The following is a 20,027-nucleotide window of genomic DNA, read 5'->3' on the forward strand; positions in this document are numbered from 1 at the left end:
GTGGGTTAGTGCTGCTGATGTGAGTCGTGCCTCATACAAGATCTCAGAAGAGCACAGCTGACATGCTGAGACTCAGTTCTGTAAGGTCCAAACCATCTTCAGCCATCAACCAAACACCTTCAGATTACTGTAGGTCATAATAACCTGCTGCTCAAACCACATTTGGGGCCATTTTTCCTCTGAACAGGAAGATTTTCCGATAACAACATCATTGGGTCTCTGTAAACATGTTCTGTACGTGGAGCAGCTATTTTCTGGATCCCTCCCCACCATCCTCAAGTTTCTTTTCCTGATCTGGTTTGAGGATCTGAGGACAGAGGGTGTTGTTGTCGTATAAATTATGAAGCACACTGAGGGTCATTGTTTAGGTGAATAGAGTGTATTATATTCTCTTAATTAGTATTTATGTGCTGGACTGTGACACACGACCAGCAGAAAACACTCAACATCTATACCTCACAAAAGGTCTGAATTTCTCCTGCAGTCGACTTCCTGTGTTCTTATCACAGGAACAGGATGAAGACAGAGAGGAAGAAGGAGTAAAGGAGTGTGTCCCATATGGAGTAATGACAGACTGCGAAGGAGCAAGCTAAACAGAAAGGAGATGGAACTGTAGGACGGTTTGGTCTTTAGTTAAGGGAAAAAGGAAGAAACCTTGAAACAGCATTAGCGGAGGAATCCCTCTGCCAGGATGGACAATCAAGAGCTCAGGAGGCAGGTTTTCAGTTTGTTCACTGAATTGATACGACCCACAAAAATCCAACGATGGTGTGGACGAGACGGCGCTCGGCTTCCTCTCATCCAGTCAGAGAGGGAGAGCAGATCTGACTGTTTCCAGATTTTCCCTCCACCGCACATGGAGAAAGAGAGACGAGGCAAGGGAAACAGAGGGTGTGTCCTCCCCCCTCCTCCATCCCTCCCCTCCAGCTGTTTAAAAGCAGCCCGACACGGTGCGAGCCCCCACTCGGTGTTTTACCCCAGAGCAGACATGACAGCAGTAGAACTGGTGCTGGTGCTGGGCTTACTGGTGAGCGCCCACTGTGAGGTGAGGGCACGTGACCCCGAGGTGGAAGAGGAGGAGGAAGAAGTGCTGAGAGGAAGAGCTGGAGCGTTCCCCCCTCCCCAGCTCATGAGGCTGCAACCAGGGATCACTGAGACCCCCCCACTGGGAGAGAGAGATCGAACTGGGTGAGTGTTCCTTCTGAGAATGTGAATGAAACGGCATCATTCAAATACACCTATAAAATATTGTACTACATTTATCAGTTCGTTTTCACAGTTTCTCCAATTATCACAGGTTTTAATTGATAAAAAACAAAACATTCGATAAAGGTGATCTGTTCTCTTTCTTCTCCCATTAATCATCTGATGACCTCTCAGATTTATCTGGTGACCCTCTGCAGGGGTCTAACTTAGGTTGAGAACCACTGGAATAAACTAGTTATAGCTAAAACTATAGTTCTAACAGAAAATGCTGCTGAAGCACTGAGTAGTCGAGATTCATGATTCAATACCTTGTACTCCTGATACTTTGGGTACATTGGGCTGTACTGTAGTAGGATTTGAATACAGGAACTTGGAATCATGTGCCCCAGTCAGGTTAAAGTGATAGGTGGGGGTCAGACTTTTACTGGTGATGGTCGGGGACTAGAGGATGTCTAATGTCCTCACAACCATAACTAGACCCATGAGTGTGTGTGAGCAGCGTGGCTGGTACCACTGCAGACATGCTGGCAGTCAAAACATGAAGAACGCTCCATGTTCGGTACTGGATGAGTCAGGCATGAATCTGTGTGTGTCTGTGTCTTCCAGCTCTTTGGCAAGTTGTGACATTTCATCAGGTCCTCACTTCTTCTTAAAAGTCTTGTTTGACAGTTCACACCACAATATTTCCAGAGCTTTTGCAGCAATAATACAAATGACGATAATATAAATGACGAGAGAAAAATTACACCGTGCAGCAATATGTCACAGCAGACCCTTATCGACAGTGTGCTTTGGCATCATGTCTCTGGTGCCCCCACCTCTATCATTTGTGCCCAGCGTTTCCTTCTTTTACCACAGGGAGGACCGCTGGCAAACACAAACCTTCTGAGTTAAAGGAATTTGTTAATGTTGGAGGTGGTGAAACTAATCAGGTTCATGTTTCCACCCTTTCCTGAAAATCACAGATCTTTGATTTACATCTGTTTTGCTGCTTAAATATTTCTAATAACATATGATCACATCAGTCTTCCAACATGCTCGACCTTTTTGTGTTTGTAGAGCCACGTGAGTGGAAAAGTGCATCTGCAAACACATCATCAACTGTATCGACAGTATCACAATAGGACAACTCTCATCAAGGGGAGAAATGATCATGATCTGTATATCATGAACACTATGATAAAGCACAAAAGTTGTCTGACAAGTTAGAAGAGTCTGAATTCTCCTTTTCTTAAACAAAAAATAATTCAGACTTTCTTAATTCTTAATTAAGTGATGCTGATAATGAGGCACAAACCTGTTTAAACTCATTTGGTTCCATTTTTTTTGAATGGAAAAGTGTGTCTGCAGGTGCAAACCTAGAAACACAGTGGAGTTAAAGAGATAATCTGAGAGATGAGTCTGCTGAAGAAAGCACAAATATTAAACTTTAAAAATATCAAATTGTTTGTATAAGATGTTTCTCCAGCAAGTTTCTCCCTTAGAAAACAAGTGGCATTATGGGTGTTTAGAAAAGTCAAATGTGATGTACATATCTTCCTTAAAACTAGATAAACTACTGACAAAACAGAATTTAAACATTTATTTTATGAACTAAGTCTCAAACTCTTTATTTTATTTTATTCTAATTTTATTATTACACAGCAGTTAGTTCCGACCAAGCAATTTGATTGGACAGGAGACGTTCCATGAGCATTGATCTACAGTGTTACAGCACTGGGACGGATAACCTAACTGTATGTGTCCCTCCGCTTTAATTTACGGTATTCTAATAATCGTTACACTAACTAGTTAACTAGTTAGTTAATTCCACTAGTTAGTGTAATTAGTGTCGTTAATTACACTAACTAGTTAATTAGTTAGTGTAATTAGTGTCGTTAATTACACTAACTAGTTAACTAGTTAGTTAATTCCACTAGTTAGTGTAATTAGTGTCGTTAATTACACTAACTAGTTAACTAGTTAGTGTAACTAACTAGTTACTCTGTAGGCTGAAGTAAACGTTAATGTTTCTAATCAGAACAAAACAAAAGGAGTTTTGTTAACTAGTTGGTAGGAGTTAGATAGTTAGTTAGCAGTTAGCATTAGCTCTATTTTATGTCGGTGGAGCCAGAAAATTGTTTACGTAAACATACGAACCACTTCCTGTTGTTCACTGAAAATGGGGTTTGTCAAACTGCTGGTATCCAATCAAATGAGGGACTGCTGTAATTGGACATGATTGACGTGCTGACTGGCCTATGAAAAGAGCCTAGTACAACACGGTTCATACAAACCAAGGAACAGAAAAGCGTGCAACTTAACGATGAAGGTGGGGTAGAGAAAAATGAAGGAAGATAGTAAAAAAATAAATAAATTCTATTATTGTGGATACAAAATTTCAGAGAATGATCAACGAGTTGATTGAGGTCATGCAGGGGTATTTTATGTAGACGCCATACGGAACATTTTCTTTGGATAGATCTGAGAGAGTGGGGAATTTAGGGAACAGCCAGTAATGAAAATCCTCCCGAAATGCATTCGTATAGATACTAAAAAACGAATATACATGTTCTGTAGTTTCAATGCCTCTTTGCAAAAAGAACAATTGTGATCAAAACCAAAATAACTCCTTAAAAATTCTGCAGAGGGCTATGTTTCATTGATAATCTTAAGGTGAACCCCTCTCACCTTTGGTGCAATAGAGAACTTTAAAAACTTTGCTCTTAGTCTCTCAGCATCATTTTTTGAACACTTGCCAGACCTGAGCCAGAGTTTTAGTTCAGAGCAATATGGGGTCAATTCTCTCTCTCTGTAGTCTTTTTCTGGATTCAGGCCAATATGTCTGTTGCTGTAAGCTTCCCACAAGGAATCAGTCATACATCAAATTTTACACCAGTTAAATTATTGTTCTTCCAGAAGTGAACTGGTCTGCAGTATTTTTGGATTTGCATATTTGTTTTAGGAGCAGCTTTTAAAAGTATGTTTGTAACAGTCAGATGTGTTGCTGCCTGTCACTGTCTGAGACTGAGAGACTAAATAAGAGGATCAAATGTCCCAGGTGACATGTTTTGAAGCTCACTCTAAGAGGCTGCCATCATTTTCTTACTCACTTTTCTGCATTAAGCTGCAGAACCCGTCTTCAGATTCCTTGATAAAAAAGCTCCCTCAAGGCTCTTAACAAAACAACCCTCCATTAGTTCTATTACCACACCCCCCACACACTTTAAACCCTGCTTTAATGACAATGTTCACAAATGGAGCTCTGTGGGTATAATGGAGAGCAGGTTTTCCATCTTTGGAAACAGGGGGTTTGATTGGATGGGGGAGCTGAGTTGATTGAGGTAGTTGAGGGCTGATGAAGTGGATATGGAAAAGTTTATCTGGTTGTCAAAATAAGATTCGAAGCTTTGCATGAATTTAAAAGAGCATTCTCTTTTCACATGTTTGACTGAAAGCCCTGTTTAAGCTGAGGATTTTTCATCCATTCATTTATATTTTCTGCTTTATTTCTTTAAAAACCTGAAACTCGCTGCACAGAAACTAATGTGGTTGTGCTGCAATGTGGTTGAGACTTTTATGTTCCTCTCAGTAATAGCTTTGGGGTCCTCTGACTTATTATTCCTGCCGGTTTCACTTTAGATAATCTGGTTAAAGTGTCTGAGAAATGGAGAAACATCTAGATTGTGTGCTCTTCTGTCTGCTCCGGTGCACTACCAGAGTGACAGGAATTTCTCTTCCTCTGTCTTGGTGTTATGAACTTCAACCTCCTCAGCAACTCCTTGAATCGCAGCTGATTTTGTAATTGAAGGCCTCCATGAGATCCTGTCAAAGTAAAAGACCACACATTCCTCTGTGCCTGTGTTTGACAGAAGAAGCAGCTCAGTGAGCAGAGTGACGGTCAGGCAGATCAAAGAGAGCAGAAGCTGCATCATTTACCGCTCATTCAGCCATTATCAGGAGGAGACACATGCAGCTGGAAGATTCAAAGACGTTCAAAGCAGATAAGTTAAGGATGGGATTTAAACTAAGTGTAATCATGAAGAACATGCCGGAACAGTCAGATAAAAGTTGTTTTTTTTACTAGAGGATATGGTGAGAGCTGAAAGGTTCAGTTGGATGAGCAACATCTGAGCAGCTACAGTCAAGTTTTCCATTAGATTTAATGCAGATATCCCTGCTCTCCAGAACAGGAACATAGGACCTTTAGGTTTTAATGATATTTTTCTTCATGATTAATGACAAATTTAAAGTCCAGTGCTAAGTTAAAATACTGTGTTCCTGATCCTCCCATCTGTTCTGAACTCCTATCTTATTATTCAGCCATCAGATCTGAACCTGGACTCTTGGAAACCCCACCGGCCCCAGCTTGTTTTCCTCACTCTCTTAGGATGAGTTGCGGTCCCGCTCTGAACCAAGAAGATCTCTTTCTTGAATGCTGAGCAAAACAAATCCACACAGGACAAAGCAGCTAAGAAGTGACAGTTTTACAGTTCACAGCTGCAAATTAAAAAAGAGAGTTTCAGTTTCACTGTTAGAACAAGATGACTGGCAGCACAAAATTAAACCAAATGTCTGGATGTTTGTGTTGGACAGGAGGGAAGCAAAGACAAACCCCATTTGCTTTTTGTCACGGTTACATCTCTTCAGTCTGACATGTTCAACATAATCCAGCAGTTAGTGGACGTTGTGTAACTGTGGGACCTTTTTTAGTAGTGTAACAACAAATGTAAAGTGGTAGGGCGTAGAACCCCATCTTTTTTGCTATTTCACAAATATTTAAGAGAGCTCTGAATAAGAGATCTGCTAACCACAGAGACACTGTTGCTTCTGAAAGTATTTAGACCCCTTCACTTTTTGGAACATTTGACTGTGTTCAAATGGTAAAAATACAGTTTATGATTTACATTAAGCATTTGAAACCCTAGATCAATATGTAGGACCCCCTTTGCCAGTAAGTACAGCTTTTTAAACTACTCAGTTATATCATCAAATCTAAAATATTTGTTTACAGCCCTATCTGATTGATGGGGTGTTACTGGGATGTTCGTCCCTCTGTCAGTTCTTGCATCTCTGTAGAGGACTTTTGAAGCGCTGTTAGAGTCATCGTTCCTGTTCACTTCTCTGACGAAGGTCCTTTTTAAACCTGCTGTATTGGTGAGAAGGTTGTCCCTTCTTTAAGACACCTTTTCCTGTCTACACTGGACTGAAAGAAGGAGCCTTAAAGATGTTCATTTAACATCTCACATAAAGTAGCAGCTATTTACCGATGATTTTACACCACTGTGTTTCATCCTTACTGCTGTTTTCATCAAATGAGGTCAATCTGATTCTCTGGGGTTTCCCAACACTTTCTGGGAAACAGACAATTTTCCACTTCAGTGATGAACTGTTGGTGTTTTCCTGGAGTGAGTTCATCAGCCCTTTAAACAACATCATTGCAGTCCAACAAAAACATTAATTTAGATTATTAGTTTTAGTTTAAATTTGATCTCTCACTTTGTTCACTCAGCAAGTCTCATTTCAGAATAAAACTCCTCAGAACATTTTACCACTAAATGCAAGCTGATGATAATCAGACAGGATGACGATCCCACAGGAGTAATCTCTAAGTCTCTGCTCAATCAACAAAGCATTAACATGCAAAATCTGCCGTAGATCACAGAAACCACAGTGATTATGATGCTCTTACTAAAATTCAACTACAGGATCTTAAGAAGTGTTCTTCTGAGGATAAGTGTGGTCAGAAGAAGAAGAATGTGAAGATTACGATGCACCGCATGAAGGAGAAAAGATGAACAGAGGGAGAAGTGATCTGGAGCCCAGAGTTCAGTCTGACAGAACAAAAACTGAGCTGAAGAAGATTAAAGGTTTATTCTCTGATGATGTTCCAGCCCCCTCAAATCCTCAATTTTCCTCGTAGCTCAGTGTTAATCCAAACTCACCTGTACATCAAAGTGTGAGTCAAAAGGCTGAAACCAGACCTGTATACTACAAGTTACCCTTAAGCCTTTATGTACGGTCCTGTGCTTGTTGTAGTCAGAAGGTTGTGGTGAATAAGGTGCAGAGACCAGGGCTCTGATATATATTACTGTATATGACTGGGTTTAAACAACTGTTGAAAACAGTTGCAATGTGATAATATTGTGACATTGTTCCGATTTCTGTGACAGTGATGAGCCTGTGGAGAATGAGGAGTTCTGTTCTGGCTGGAAAGAGGAATGACGTGGCTGCTGAACCTGACTTGACTCGGATTAGCGGCAGTGGATGGATGGGGTCATTTCTACTTGTGTGTGTATTTACAGTAGTTGCAAACTGTGTGACAGCAGCTCAGGATGAGGAAGAAGAAGTATTTTCGGTGGGTGTGTGGGTGGGTTTGTTCCTTTGTTAATGACTGAGGTCTCCACAGGAAATGACACCAGAGGAAATTAGACAGGAATTTTCTGAGCCAGAGCAGTTTGTTCACATGTAGAAACAATGGGTGCATAATTATATAACTGCATAAGATTTAATATTTTCCCTCTGAGTCTGCACTGGGACTTTAGGTATCTCAGCTTGATCTTGGGAAACATAAGACAGGCTGACATCTGAAGAGGAAAGTTGCTTTTCAAATATGATGTGTCGTACTTTTCACTGTGTTTGTATGAAGAGTCGCTGTCAGAAAACACTGAAATGATTATGACACATGAAAGTGGAGCGGACCTCTCTGAGCTGCTGGTGCCACTGTCAGCCAGAGTGAACAGACAGGAAGTCCAACATCAACATCAGCAAACACACACACACACACCAGCACTAACATCACGCAGGGTCGGCGTCACAAGAGATTAGACGGATGGGACCAAAGACGGGAACAAACGAGACACCGCGGCTTAAAATAAAGAACCTCCTGATACAAAAACAAAAAAAGTCTAGCAGTCGTCTCTTCAGCAACAATAGTACAAGAGTTCAGGAATGACAGATGTTAACCAGGGTGCTGAACTATCTATCTATCTATCTATCTATCTATCTATCTATCTATCTATCTATCTGTCTGTCTGTCTATCTATCTATCTATCTATCTATCTATCTATCTATCTATAATCTATCTATCTATCTGTCTGTCTGTCTATCTATCTATCTATCTATCTATCTATCTATCTATAATCTATCTATCTAATCTATAATCTATAATCTATCTATCTATCTATCTATCTATCTATCTATAATCTATCTATCTATCTATCTATCTATCTATCTATCTATCTATCTATAATCTATCTATCTATCTATCTGTCTGTCTATCTATCTATCTATCTATCTGTCTATCTATCTATCTATCTGTCTATCTATCTATCTGTCTGTCTGTCTATCTATCTATCTATCTGTCTATCTATCTATCTATCTGTCTATCTGTCTATCTATCTATCTGTCTATCTATCTATCTATCTATCTATCTGTCTATCTATAATCTATCTATCTATCTATCTATCTGTCTATCTATAATCTATCTATCTATCTATCTATCTATCTATCTATCTATCTATCTATCTGTCTATCTATCTGTCTATCTATCTATCTGTCTATCTATCTATCTGTCTATCTATAATCTATCTATCTATCTATCTATCTATCTGTCTATCTATCTATCTGTCTATCTATCTGTCTATCTATCTATCTATCTATCTATCTATCTGTCTATCTATCTGTCTATCTGTCTATCTATCTATCTGTCTATCTGTCTATCTATCTATCTGCTATCTGTCTATCGTCTATCTATCTATCTAGCATCTATCTATCTATCTATCTATCTATCTGCTATCTATCTAATCTATCTATCTATTATCTATCTATCTATCTATCTCATCTATCTATATCTATCTATCTGTCTATCTATCTATCTATCTATCTATCTGTCTATCTATCTATCTATCTATAATCTATCTATCCATCTATCTATCTATAATCTATCTATAATCTATCTATCTATCTATCTATCTATCTATCTATCTATCTATCTATCTATCTATCTATCTGTCTTGTTATCTGTAATGGAAATAATGTTCTTTGTAGTTTGTTGTTCTGCATTAATGTCACTCTACTGCTCTACATGTAACAACATGTAGCACAGAGTTAACATCACTGTGCTAGGAACCTTAATGTTCTGTGAAGAAGGTTCCTATAGCTGTCTCTCCATAGCCAGTTCTCTTTGTTCCTGCTCTGTTTCAGGGTCACGACCTCCCACTTGTATACATATATGTTAGTCATACACTCACTGTGCTGCTCTTCACTCTCTTCAGCTCCGACGCTCTGTTTGACTGTTGGTCCAACTTACAAAAGACAGATCTGTTATTGGGGTTATATTCATAAACCATGTTGCATGTCACGCACACACATACATATATATATATATATATATATATATATAAATATATATATATATGTAGTTTTGTTGACAATTTCTTTTGATAAAATAAGTCATAGAGATAGAAACATGTTTGTTCCTTTGCTTTAAACTCAACTGTAATTTTCTTAGTTATTTGTCCTCCTTGTTGAGAAAGATTAAGATTGATGCTACTCTCATGGCTATTTATGAAATTTAAGCTACTATCAGCAGCTAGTTAGCTTAGCTTAGCATAAAAACTGAAAACGGGACTTAACAACTAGTCGGTTTCGGTCCAAAGGTCGTGACATCTGCCTATCAAAGCAGGTTTGATGTACTGGACTTATTCTTGGTCAGAGAGACATGTTGAGGTCGCTGGTGGTCAGTGACTCTATGTTTGACCCCTAGAATGACAGAGGCAACAACAAACTTTAAACAAGGAAACTCAGCAGTAGTTCAAAACTGTTCTAGCTGATCTCATTCATCTTCCTGAAACACATTTACACACGTATCCTGCCTCTGTGTCTCTTTGTGTGTGTTGTGCAGAAACTGGTGTGCCTTTGTGCAGAAGCGCACGGTAACGGTGGCGGTGGCGTGTGGAACAGAGAAGTACACCATCAGGTCTCAGAGTCCTTGTCCGAGCGGGATTCCCGACTGTCAGCTGGTCGTGTGAGTACACGACAACAATCCTATGTGCGAGAGAGTGTGTGCTGCGTTCACTGTTTTAAAGTGTTGTTTGTTTGACTACAGAACATTATTAGTGGGTTTATATTCTCAGTCTGAAGAGTTTGGGCGTCGTGTGATGTTTGTAGCCTTTAGTTAACCACAAAAACCCAGGAGCAACAGCACAGGCCAGAATGCTCAGTATGAACACTGCACCTGAAAACAGAAGGGTTGTAGCACCAGTGTTTGTGTCTTTTAAGTAAATTAAAAGTGTGTAGAAGTAAAAATACTCAATGCAGATAATTTCCCATATGACTGCTGTGCTTTTAACATTTGAACCATTTTGTATTCAACTGCAACTAATGCAGACATTATGCATTAATCTGCTGATTATTTTCTCCATTAATTGATTTATTTGTAAAAATCCATATCACATGTTCTCTAAACAGTTATCACAACAGGTGCACGACAGTGCAGCCCATTGTAACTCTAACTGATCCTTTCACTTTTGTCAGCCAGGATGTGGGAAAGTATAACGTTGTGTTTAGTCAGTTTCAAGTCAAACTATGTACACCACCAGCTGTGTCATGTGAGGAGCTAGTTTATCAAATGTATGTGTGTGTGTGTGTGTGTGTGTGTGTGCAGGTACAAGCTGGCCACCCGGCCACTGTACACTCAGAAACAGAAGATCTTCACCAGTCTGCACTGGGCCTGCTGTGAAGGACACGGAGGAGACAACTGTGAGGACACAGGTGGGTCAGCAGGAGCCTCAGAAATCTCATTAGCGGCATCAGCTACTACTTTTTTATTGTTTTATAATTATATTAATTCAAGATTCTTTGTAATGTCCCATTATATAAGCAACTGTAAGTATAACACATAATTTTGCTTTATTACAGTTCATTTAAGTCGAAATATAATGATGAAATTTTCTAGAAAGTTCAGAAAAGAAAGAGGAAGTTTGAAGCTGTGAGTACCGTATTTTCCACACTATAAGGCGCACCTAAGAGCCTTCAATTTTCTCAAAAGCCGACAGTGCGCCTTATAATCCGGTGCGCCTTATATATGGATCAATACTGAGCCGCAACAGGTCTCGCAACTACGGTAAACAGCCACCGACTCCATTTTCCCTCGTAGAAGAAGTAGCGCGCGGTGCATGCTGGGATATATGACTGTGCGAAGCGTGCCGTTTCATTTCCATTTGTGTGTTTGTGCAAAAACCTCAAAATGTCTCCTATTAAGAGACACGGTTACAACGCAGAGTTTAAACTCAAGTCGATCAGTGAATACAAGTGAATAGACGTTTAACATTAATGAATGGTTTCTTGTCTTTACTGGAGTTGTGAACAGAGGAGTACATCATTTCTTTATGTAACTGAAATAAACAGAAAGAAACTAAATTAACAAATAATACACATTGTTACACATTTCCTTATACATGAACCAGTTCGTTTACTGTGGAAACTAGTTTTATGTACCGACGGAGAAAATACGTCAAAGCTGTTCTATTGAACAGAGTGGAAAGAGCGCTCACTCTGCAACTAATTATCTTACCAAAGATCAACTAAAATACAAAACTCTCACTCTGATACATTTTTAAGAACAATACTATAATACTTTTTATCTGCCTTAGTCACAACTTATTGTTATTCATTTATCACTTGAACTGAAAGGCATGACACGGCCAGAGCACATCATCAACATGGACAAAGATAAACTGTGTCACGAAAATTCTACGTCACTGACTTTACCTACGGGGTTTGTAATCTATTAATAAAGTTTGATGACCTATCTGACTGTTTTGTTTACATTCCCTTTAGCGCAGCTCCATCTAATGGTTGCATAACCCATAACCCCAGCCTCTACTGAAGTGTCTTTTCTTTGCGCCTTATAATGTGGTGCGCCTTATAGTGCGGAAAAAACTGTAAGTATTAGTATAAATAGATACAACCTATGCTGAATTTGTGCAGAACACATGCTCATTACAAAGGTTTCCCTTACTTACCTCCTCAGAAATCTAATTTCAGCAGCTACTGTATCAACACAGACTCATGTCATATCCTCACAGCGAAGTCTGTACAGTTTTCTAGTGTTTCTCATTAGAACCTCAGCTCTGGTTTTCCCCTTCATTCATTTGTTCTATTTTTTCTCAGCTGAAGTCTATTTTTTTTTATTTGTCGCTACAAACACAACTTGACTTCGGTATTGCTAAAGAAATTAATTCGGTCCAGATTGTCTGTGTGTGTGTGTGTGTGTACGTGGGGAAACAAAGTGTTTATAAGAAATCTGAAAGATGACGTCCTCTACTCTGTCTTTTGAGTATTTCCTCACACCTAAATAAGTTTCCTCTCAGTTCACACATTGCTACAATTCACACTGCATATCAGAATAAAAACCAAGACATGAAGTCCAAAGAATTCTATGTAGACCTCCACCATTTTGTGGTGAAGCACAGATTGGGACAATGCTGTAAAACCATTTCCAAAGCTCTACATTTGTCCAAGAGCACAGAAAATAGTCTCAATAAATGAGGCAGGAGTTTTGTTGACCAAATTGAAAATCTCATTCGGTTCAGCTCAAAGCGTATCTATGTGTCATGTCATCAGCAGAAGTGAAGTGAGGAAGGGGAGGTGACAACTGACGTCACGTAGGCTAAATGGGGAACCTGGTTATTGTAATCAGGGTAGGGGATTAGAGAAACTTGATTTCCCCAAGTAGATTTCCTTCAGGGAACTCGGATTCTGGTTATGTAAATGGAAACAATCTGCCTGGATGGATAAAATGAGAGATTTACACTGAGCGACGCATCAAATATATTTCCATATTTTTACTAATAAATGTTTGAAAAAAGTTGCATATTGTACAATTGGTCATTAGCTAAAACTGTTTTTTTAAATAAACATGTTGAATAAATAAATAATATTAATTAGCTCAACACACCTGGACTCTTTTCAGTCATCTGACAGTAATCACAGTATCACACACTTGCATAATAATGACTGTAGATGGAAAATGTACTATGATATCTGAAAAATATATATTAACACAATTACACCTGGGTAGAATGACTTTTCCATTGACATTTATTTACGTGAAACAATCTGATGTTTAGGTTTTAGCTCCCTTACCCTGTCGAGGAAGAGGCCCCTTTTTAAAACTCTATTGTGAGCCTTCTTCTACAGAGACACATGTTCTCCACAGACAAAACTAAATTACTGCCTTTAAAAACAAACAATAGGTGTAACCTCACCCAGTACAAACCAGAACCACCCAGTGGATTGTATTTTGTCATCATTCAATTTTTAAAAATTGTTTTTATTCAAAATGGCTTTGATCTGTTTTATGGCTTTGAGGTTCAGATTCCAACAGGAAATGACATCATCACTTCATCACTTTATACCTAGGTGGAACCTAAGGATCCGTCATATTCTGATAAGTTCAGAAGCAGGTAAGTGGATAGGTAGATACTAGTGCTGTTTGGCACACTTTAGCGTAGAATACACACTTTGTGGAACTGAAAACACCCAAACATGAGTCAGTGGGAGCAGCTGTTTAATGTCGGACATCTGATGGATGTAAATGCAGGTCTCTGCAGAGACAACGAGCAACTAAGAAGAGAAAACGGGGATCTCTCCAGACAGAACAACAACCTCACCAAAACCGTTGAGAGACTTCGTAGGAAGAACAAGGACAAAAAGACTCTTCTCAAAGGAGTCGACAACTTACAACTTGAGAATGAGGCCCTGAAGAAAGCGATGCAGATTCATTTAAAGTACATGGACACTGAGAGGGAGACTTTAAATCAAAAGATACGGGATCTGACAAAGAAATACGAGACAGAAAAACAGACCAGGGAACGAAGGTACTCTGATCTACACAACGAGAACCAGGAGCACAGTACAGAACAGCTATATACTAGAGTCCTTCAATCCCAACGTGACTTACTGAAGGAACATAATGAATATTTACAACAACAAGTCCTTGACATGCAACACACCATTTCTTACCTGGAAATAAGAAATCAAAATGGAAGTGAAGGCATGGAACATGTCAATCAGGACATGGAAAAACATTGTCAGGAAACTGCTAATATCTTGGAGGACCACAAAGTCAAGAATCACACAGTTCAGCAGGAGAATGACTCTTTAAAGAAGCGCAATGAGAATCTGGAACAACAACTTTACAAGGTCGAGGAAGATTTAAGAAGAAACAAGGAGCTTTTGGAGGAAAAGGACGAGGAGCTCAAAAATAGTGTTCAAGAACTCGTAAAAAGTCAACATGACAGTGATGTTCTGAAACACGACAACCGCTCTCTGAGTGAACAGATGGAGGTCGTCACAAGAGACCTGGAGGAGACCAAACATCAACTCTGTGACCTACAAGACACAGTGATGCGTAACACAGAGGTCCTACAAGAGAAAGACCTGGAAATTACACAACTTCAAGAAGAACGTGAAGACTTTCAATCAAACTTGGACATCGTGAATCAAGAAAATAAATCTATTGGTCAACAAAACAAGGAGCTCAGAGGGGAACTAGAGGAGTCCAGGAAACAACTCTGTGAGCTACAGGAGACCGTGACGCGTAACACAGAGTTCCTACGAGAGAAAGACGGGACAATCACACACCTTCAACACAACTTGGACATCGTGAATCAGGAAAATAAATATATCTGTGAACAAAAGGAGGTACTCAGAAGAGACCTAGAGGAGTCCAGAAAACAACTGTGTGAGCTACAGGAGACTGTGGAACGTAATACAGCGGTGCTATGGGAGAAAGACGGGAACATCAAAAACCTTCAACACACTTTGGACATCGTGAATCAGGAAAACACATCCATTGGTCAACAAAACAAGGCGCTCAGAGGGAAACTAGAGGAGTCCAGGAAACAACTCTGTAAGCTACAGGAGACCGTGAGGCGTAACGCAGAGGTGCTAGGAGAGAAAGACGGGAAAATCACAAACTTTCAACACAACTTGGACATCGTGAATCAGGAAAATAAATATATCTGTGAACAAAAGGAGGCACTCAGAGGGGAACTAGAGAAGTCCAGAAAACAACTGTGTGAGCTACAGGAGACCGTGAGGCGTAACGCAGAGGTCCTAAAGCAAAAGGAACAGGTGATCATAAGTGTACGACAAACAGCCACAAAGTCACAAATCAGCTGTAAGGAACTGAGTGAAAAAAGCATCACGCTCAGAAGGGAACTAGAGGAGGCCAACACGAAACTCAGTGACCAACAAGACACCATAAACCGTAACAGTGAGCTCCTACGAGATCAGGAGCAGAAAGTCGGTAATCTTCAGGAAGAACTCAAAAACCTTAAACTCAGTTTTGACACCATACAGGCAGAAAACGACAAGTTGCGACAACAACAGGAGTCTCTCACAACCGACCTTGAAAACGCGACAAGAAAATATAAGCGAATTCTGCCATATGCTGATCCATTTTGGTGTTACGAATCAGATTAACACCAAAATGGAATTCTAATTCATTCTAACTGGCTTCTCTTTCTGTACACACAGCATTTACTTCTAACATCAGGCGCGTCTGTCCGTCCAGGAAGAGGGATCCCTCCTCTGTTGCTCTTCCTAAGGTCTCTTCCACCAAGTGGGAGTTTTTCCTGTTCCGATGTGAGGGTCTAAGGACAGAGCATGCTGTGGTACAGATTCTAAATTTCTAATTGGCAATTGGCAGGATAATCATTTTTTTAATTAGTTTCAATTCAATTTCAATTTTTCCTAAAATAATAAAAAAAAAAAAAAAATAATAATAATAATAAAATAATTGTCTGTTGTTTTTAATCATTTAGGTCAAATATTTGTATTGTAAAAAGTTTTGCATTAAAAAAATTGTTATATTTGAAGAAATGATATCTAAGTTTGTCCTAATTACCGTAGATTGCGAGCTAGATTTAACTGGTAACATGTTATTAGACCTGTTTGTTTGACCCACTACCTCTACAGCGTGCTAACACGAGACATGTGCATCATGAACCATTTACCATCATTTATTTTTATTTTTATGTGCATTTAAATGTTTTTATGCATTTTGCTTCCCTTTTTGATTGTTTAACACATTATTATGTAAAGGCTTGTCCATGTGCTCCCCCCATTAACCCTGTCTTACCAGTGTTTCCTGTCTGTTTAAAGCTTGTTGTGTTTGTCTCTGACAGTCCCTGATTCTCAGCTGGGTTCTGGAAGCTCAGATCTGAGTGGAATATCGGAACCAGAGAGCCAAGAGCTCCGTGCTCCAGGTATGATGACTTCACCCCCCACCTCCCACATGCATCCTACCTTAACATGCTTTCAGAAATAATGCTGTGCAGCTTGATTCTTCCAGCACCTTGAAGAAGTTACCTCAGTCACATTTATATGTTTTTCAGTAAACTGTCCAATTGCTGATTTCTTAACTGTCATGAAATCAAGAAGCCTGTACTTACTGTAATCAGAGTAGTGATATTCTGATTTCTCTGTATGTTTCCAATGAGGACCAGTCCTGCCACTTTAACAAAGTGAGGAAGCTTAGAAGTGAGAGCGATGTTCTGCTTTGATAAACCTTCAGCTTGGGTCAGGAAGAGGTCAACCTCCACACCCATACCCTAGTTTTAACCTCCAACCAGCACAGGTGGGTGGGGGTTTGAAGGCTGTAGTGCTCACGTGTCGAGGAGGATTTGCAGTGTTTTCATGTGTTGTTGGCCACCACCCAGTTTGTTCTGACTTACTAGGTAAACTACACCTGTTTGACAGCTCACAAGGAAAGAGCAAATTGTGCAAATAGTTTCAAACTATATTTAAAGGTAAAACAGAACAGGACACTTGTATAGTCTAAAAGGACTGAAAGTGTGCATGGTGCCATCTGTCAAGCTTGCTATAACTGAACAGGTCTGGAAAGGTTGAAGGTCAGCTCTGCTGTTGTCTTGTTGTGTGCAGTTTCTCACTTCTTCCCCCAAACTGACAGAGCAAACTTCAGCTTTGAGATTATTTTACTTGCAGATCCAGGTCCAGTACAACTACCTACAGCATGTTTGTGTATTAACTACTGGATATTAAAAGCCATAATATCACATCCTGTTTCAGTGCTGAGTATAGAGATATTCCAGTGGACTTTGCATCAGTTTAGCATGAACTTCAGTTTTTCCATTCTGAAAAATTCCCTCAGAAATATGCGGACTGATCTTCATAGTGTGGAAGATGGTGGAGACAATGATAAACTCAGCTTAAGTGTAGTACTACACTACTGCAGTAATAACATGAATATTTGTATAAAGAATGGCACTGAGAACTCTGAGAATCAAAACAGACGATGTTTTTGGAAAATGTCTGACTCAAATAGACCTTAGGCCTTTAGAGGCTCGAATTAACAAAGGAAGACAAACAAAGAGTCTGCTACACACACACACACCCCTCGACATGGTACAGTCCGCTCCCACCACACCTCTGCTTCAACACATTTCCTGCAGGTTGAGGTTGATGTCATTGAATCAGGTTTTTCTGAGCTGCAATAACAGGAACAACAACAACTAGTCTTCACCTTGTACTTTCAACAGAACAGATCGGTTTATGTTGTAGACCTCCTACAGCAGACTGTACAGGTGTCTCTATTATTGCGTCCACCTCCTGTACCTATTTCAATAAGTTTTGCTGCTGATATCTCTACTGTATGTACAGTTTCTTTAGATTAGATATCAAATGTGTATTAGAGCTGGCCCCCTAGTATATAACGCACACACCCCTAATACTACAAATCCCAGAATGTTTTGCTAGTGCGTCATTCGAGACCGGTCTCGCGCCCCCTCCTTTTCTGCTAACAATCATTAGCATCTGTGCAACTGGTCATATCAGATAAACTTAATCCACCCCTCCCAAAAAATGACCAAATGAAAGATATTTTGAATGTATTTGAATATATAATTTGAAGGGATCTCAATAAACTAAGTTTCTTATGAGACAGTAAGGAGCAATATGCTGCTGTACGATATCACATACTAAACAGTAATAAGATGCAGCTGTGCTCGTCTGTCAATACTTTAACCTGGGTCTTTGAAGAGTGAGAAATGGCTTTGACTGGGTTTTAGTTAATTAAAATAGCAGCTTTCATTTACATGTTAACAAATACCAAAACTAGAATGACCACATTGTAGTTTTCTGCCCCCACTAACCAGTGGTGGTGTAGCTTACATACCTCTGTCCAGACTCAGATTATCATAAGTTTATTTATGACTCCATGTGGATATTTGTGCCAGATGTAATGAAATTCCTTCCATGCACTCTTTAGATATGGCCGGCCCTGGCTATTGCCAGGGTGGAGGCTAAAACTAGCTTTTATTTAAAAAAATGTAAGTTGCTGGTTTAAAAGTATCTGCTTAAAATCAGTTTGGTGCTACCACCAGGTTCAGCATCTTTACTCTTTTCATAGGAAAACATGAACTAGCACCAGTGCTGTGTGTAATACAGGCCTGGATGGATTTACTGAGCACGGGCCCCAAAGGCTTCGCATGCAAATACCACTGGGACACAAAATAGCCCACAAGCCAATACAACCAACCCCAAGAGACGCAGACCACCTGCTTCGCTTCGCAGGCGCCCAGGGACCTCTTCTGTCGTCTTCCGAGTCTTGTAGTGAGAACAAAGCACGTGAATGTGCTCTGGAAAGGTTAATGGTACCGTCGTACTACAGACTCTTTGTGGAGGTCAACAAACTAGTTTGTCGTCTGAAGAAGAAGAACGTCTGAACCCTGTTTCATAGACAATGAACAAAGGATCAACGTTTTGGTTTCGTGGTCGAAAAACCAAATCAAACCTGAGTACTCGTCTTGTCTACCCTCGACCCTTCTCCCCTGGAGAACAACAGATCTGTCTCGACCAACTCTCCCAGTTTAACCAGTCTGGATAATGAGTGGTCATTCTGTAGAAGCAGCCCACCTGATGGTTTTAGAGTCCAGCCCTCCCGGTCCGCTGTCCTAATTGTACTCAGTCTGTCTAGATGAACTTGGCAGGGGCAAGGATCCGGCTCTCATTGCCTCTGCACTGGAATGCACCGTGGCTCTGGGGGTTACATCCTCTTCCTGTCCTTTCTGCCCCGTGATCTACTGTCTCAGCGTTTCTTACCGACTCTGTCAGCTCCGTGGTCCCATGATGTTGGGGTGAGCTGCCTAACTCTGCACGCTCAGCAAACTCACTCCCAAAGTTCAGAAACCGTTAAAGTTTCCTAACACCATGATTCTCCTCTATCTGGCACTTTGCCTTCCATGTCCTCAACTGACTTGGCTATTTTGAAGGCTTTGTACTTCACATGTCACAAGTCGTGTTGGATAAAAACTTAAAAACTGCCAAGTGACTACAGTAAATGTAAAGGTGAATACCACACAAAAAGGTCTTGGATGAAAATGAAATTGATGACCGTGCAGGACATCCTTCTCCTTTTGTTTAATCTGCAGTTGCAGACGCAGCCTTGATGCATTTGTCCCCACGACCATGACTGCATGTCACTGACAAGGAGCTCCGTGTTCCTGCTCTGACTGTGTCACTGACTCCGAGTTTAACAATGAGCTCAGAGTGAAACAAAAACTGAGAAATCCCCAAATACATCAGCCCTCAGACTCCCTCCCTACCTGTCTGCCTGACTTCCTGTTGCCAAAGCAAAAACCATAAATACAATAAGGGCAATAATATCAGTAGGATTCTGTCCTCTGGGAACCATCAAGTACACAGGTTTACAAAGGTTTGTAGTACTAGTACCATTTATCATCCTTTTATGTTTACACACACACATACACACACACACATATATATATATATATATATATGTGTGTGTGTAT

At 40.0% G+C, this 20,027-nt stretch overlaps 2 protein-coding genes across 3 annotated transcripts in view; both read left to right on the forward strand.

The window, feature by feature from the left end:
* Positions 1-594: 594 nt before the first annotated feature.
* Positions 595-20,027, forward strand: part of LOC113158545 (multimerin-2-like) — a 28,656-nt gene continuing 9,223 nt past the window's right edge. Inside the window, exons 1-4 of one of the 2 annotated variants that reach the window (XM_026354518.1) lie at positions 595-1,188; positions 10,091-10,213; positions 10,853-10,959; positions 16,383-16,463. In XM_026354518.1, the coding sequence (XP_026210303.1) occupies positions 692-1,188; positions 10,091-10,213; positions 10,853-10,959; positions 16,383-16,463 (808 nt within the window). In that variant the 5' untranslated portion in view covers positions 595-691. Of the gene's footprint in view, positions 1,189-7,294; positions 7,544-10,090; positions 10,214-10,852; positions 10,960-16,382; positions 16,464-20,027 lie in introns of those variants that run through there. The other variant, XM_026354519.1, reaches the window with a different exon arrangement.
* Positions 11,846-16,376, forward strand: LOC113158546 (trichohyalin-like). Its single transcript, XM_026354520.1, has one exon. It carries the CDS (start codon positions 13,738-13,740, stop codon positions 15,676-15,678), a length of 1,941 nt encoding a protein of 646 aa, XP_026210305.1. The 5' UTR covers positions 11,846-13,737; the 3' UTR covers positions 15,679-16,376.

Source organism: Anabas testudineus, chromosome 15 (assembly GCF_900324465.2).
Source record: "Anabas testudineus chromosome 15, fAnaTes1.2, whole genome shotgun sequence".
NCBI classification, from domain to species: domain Eukaryota; kingdom Metazoa; phylum Chordata; class Actinopteri; order Anabantiformes; family Anabantidae; genus Anabas; species Anabas testudineus.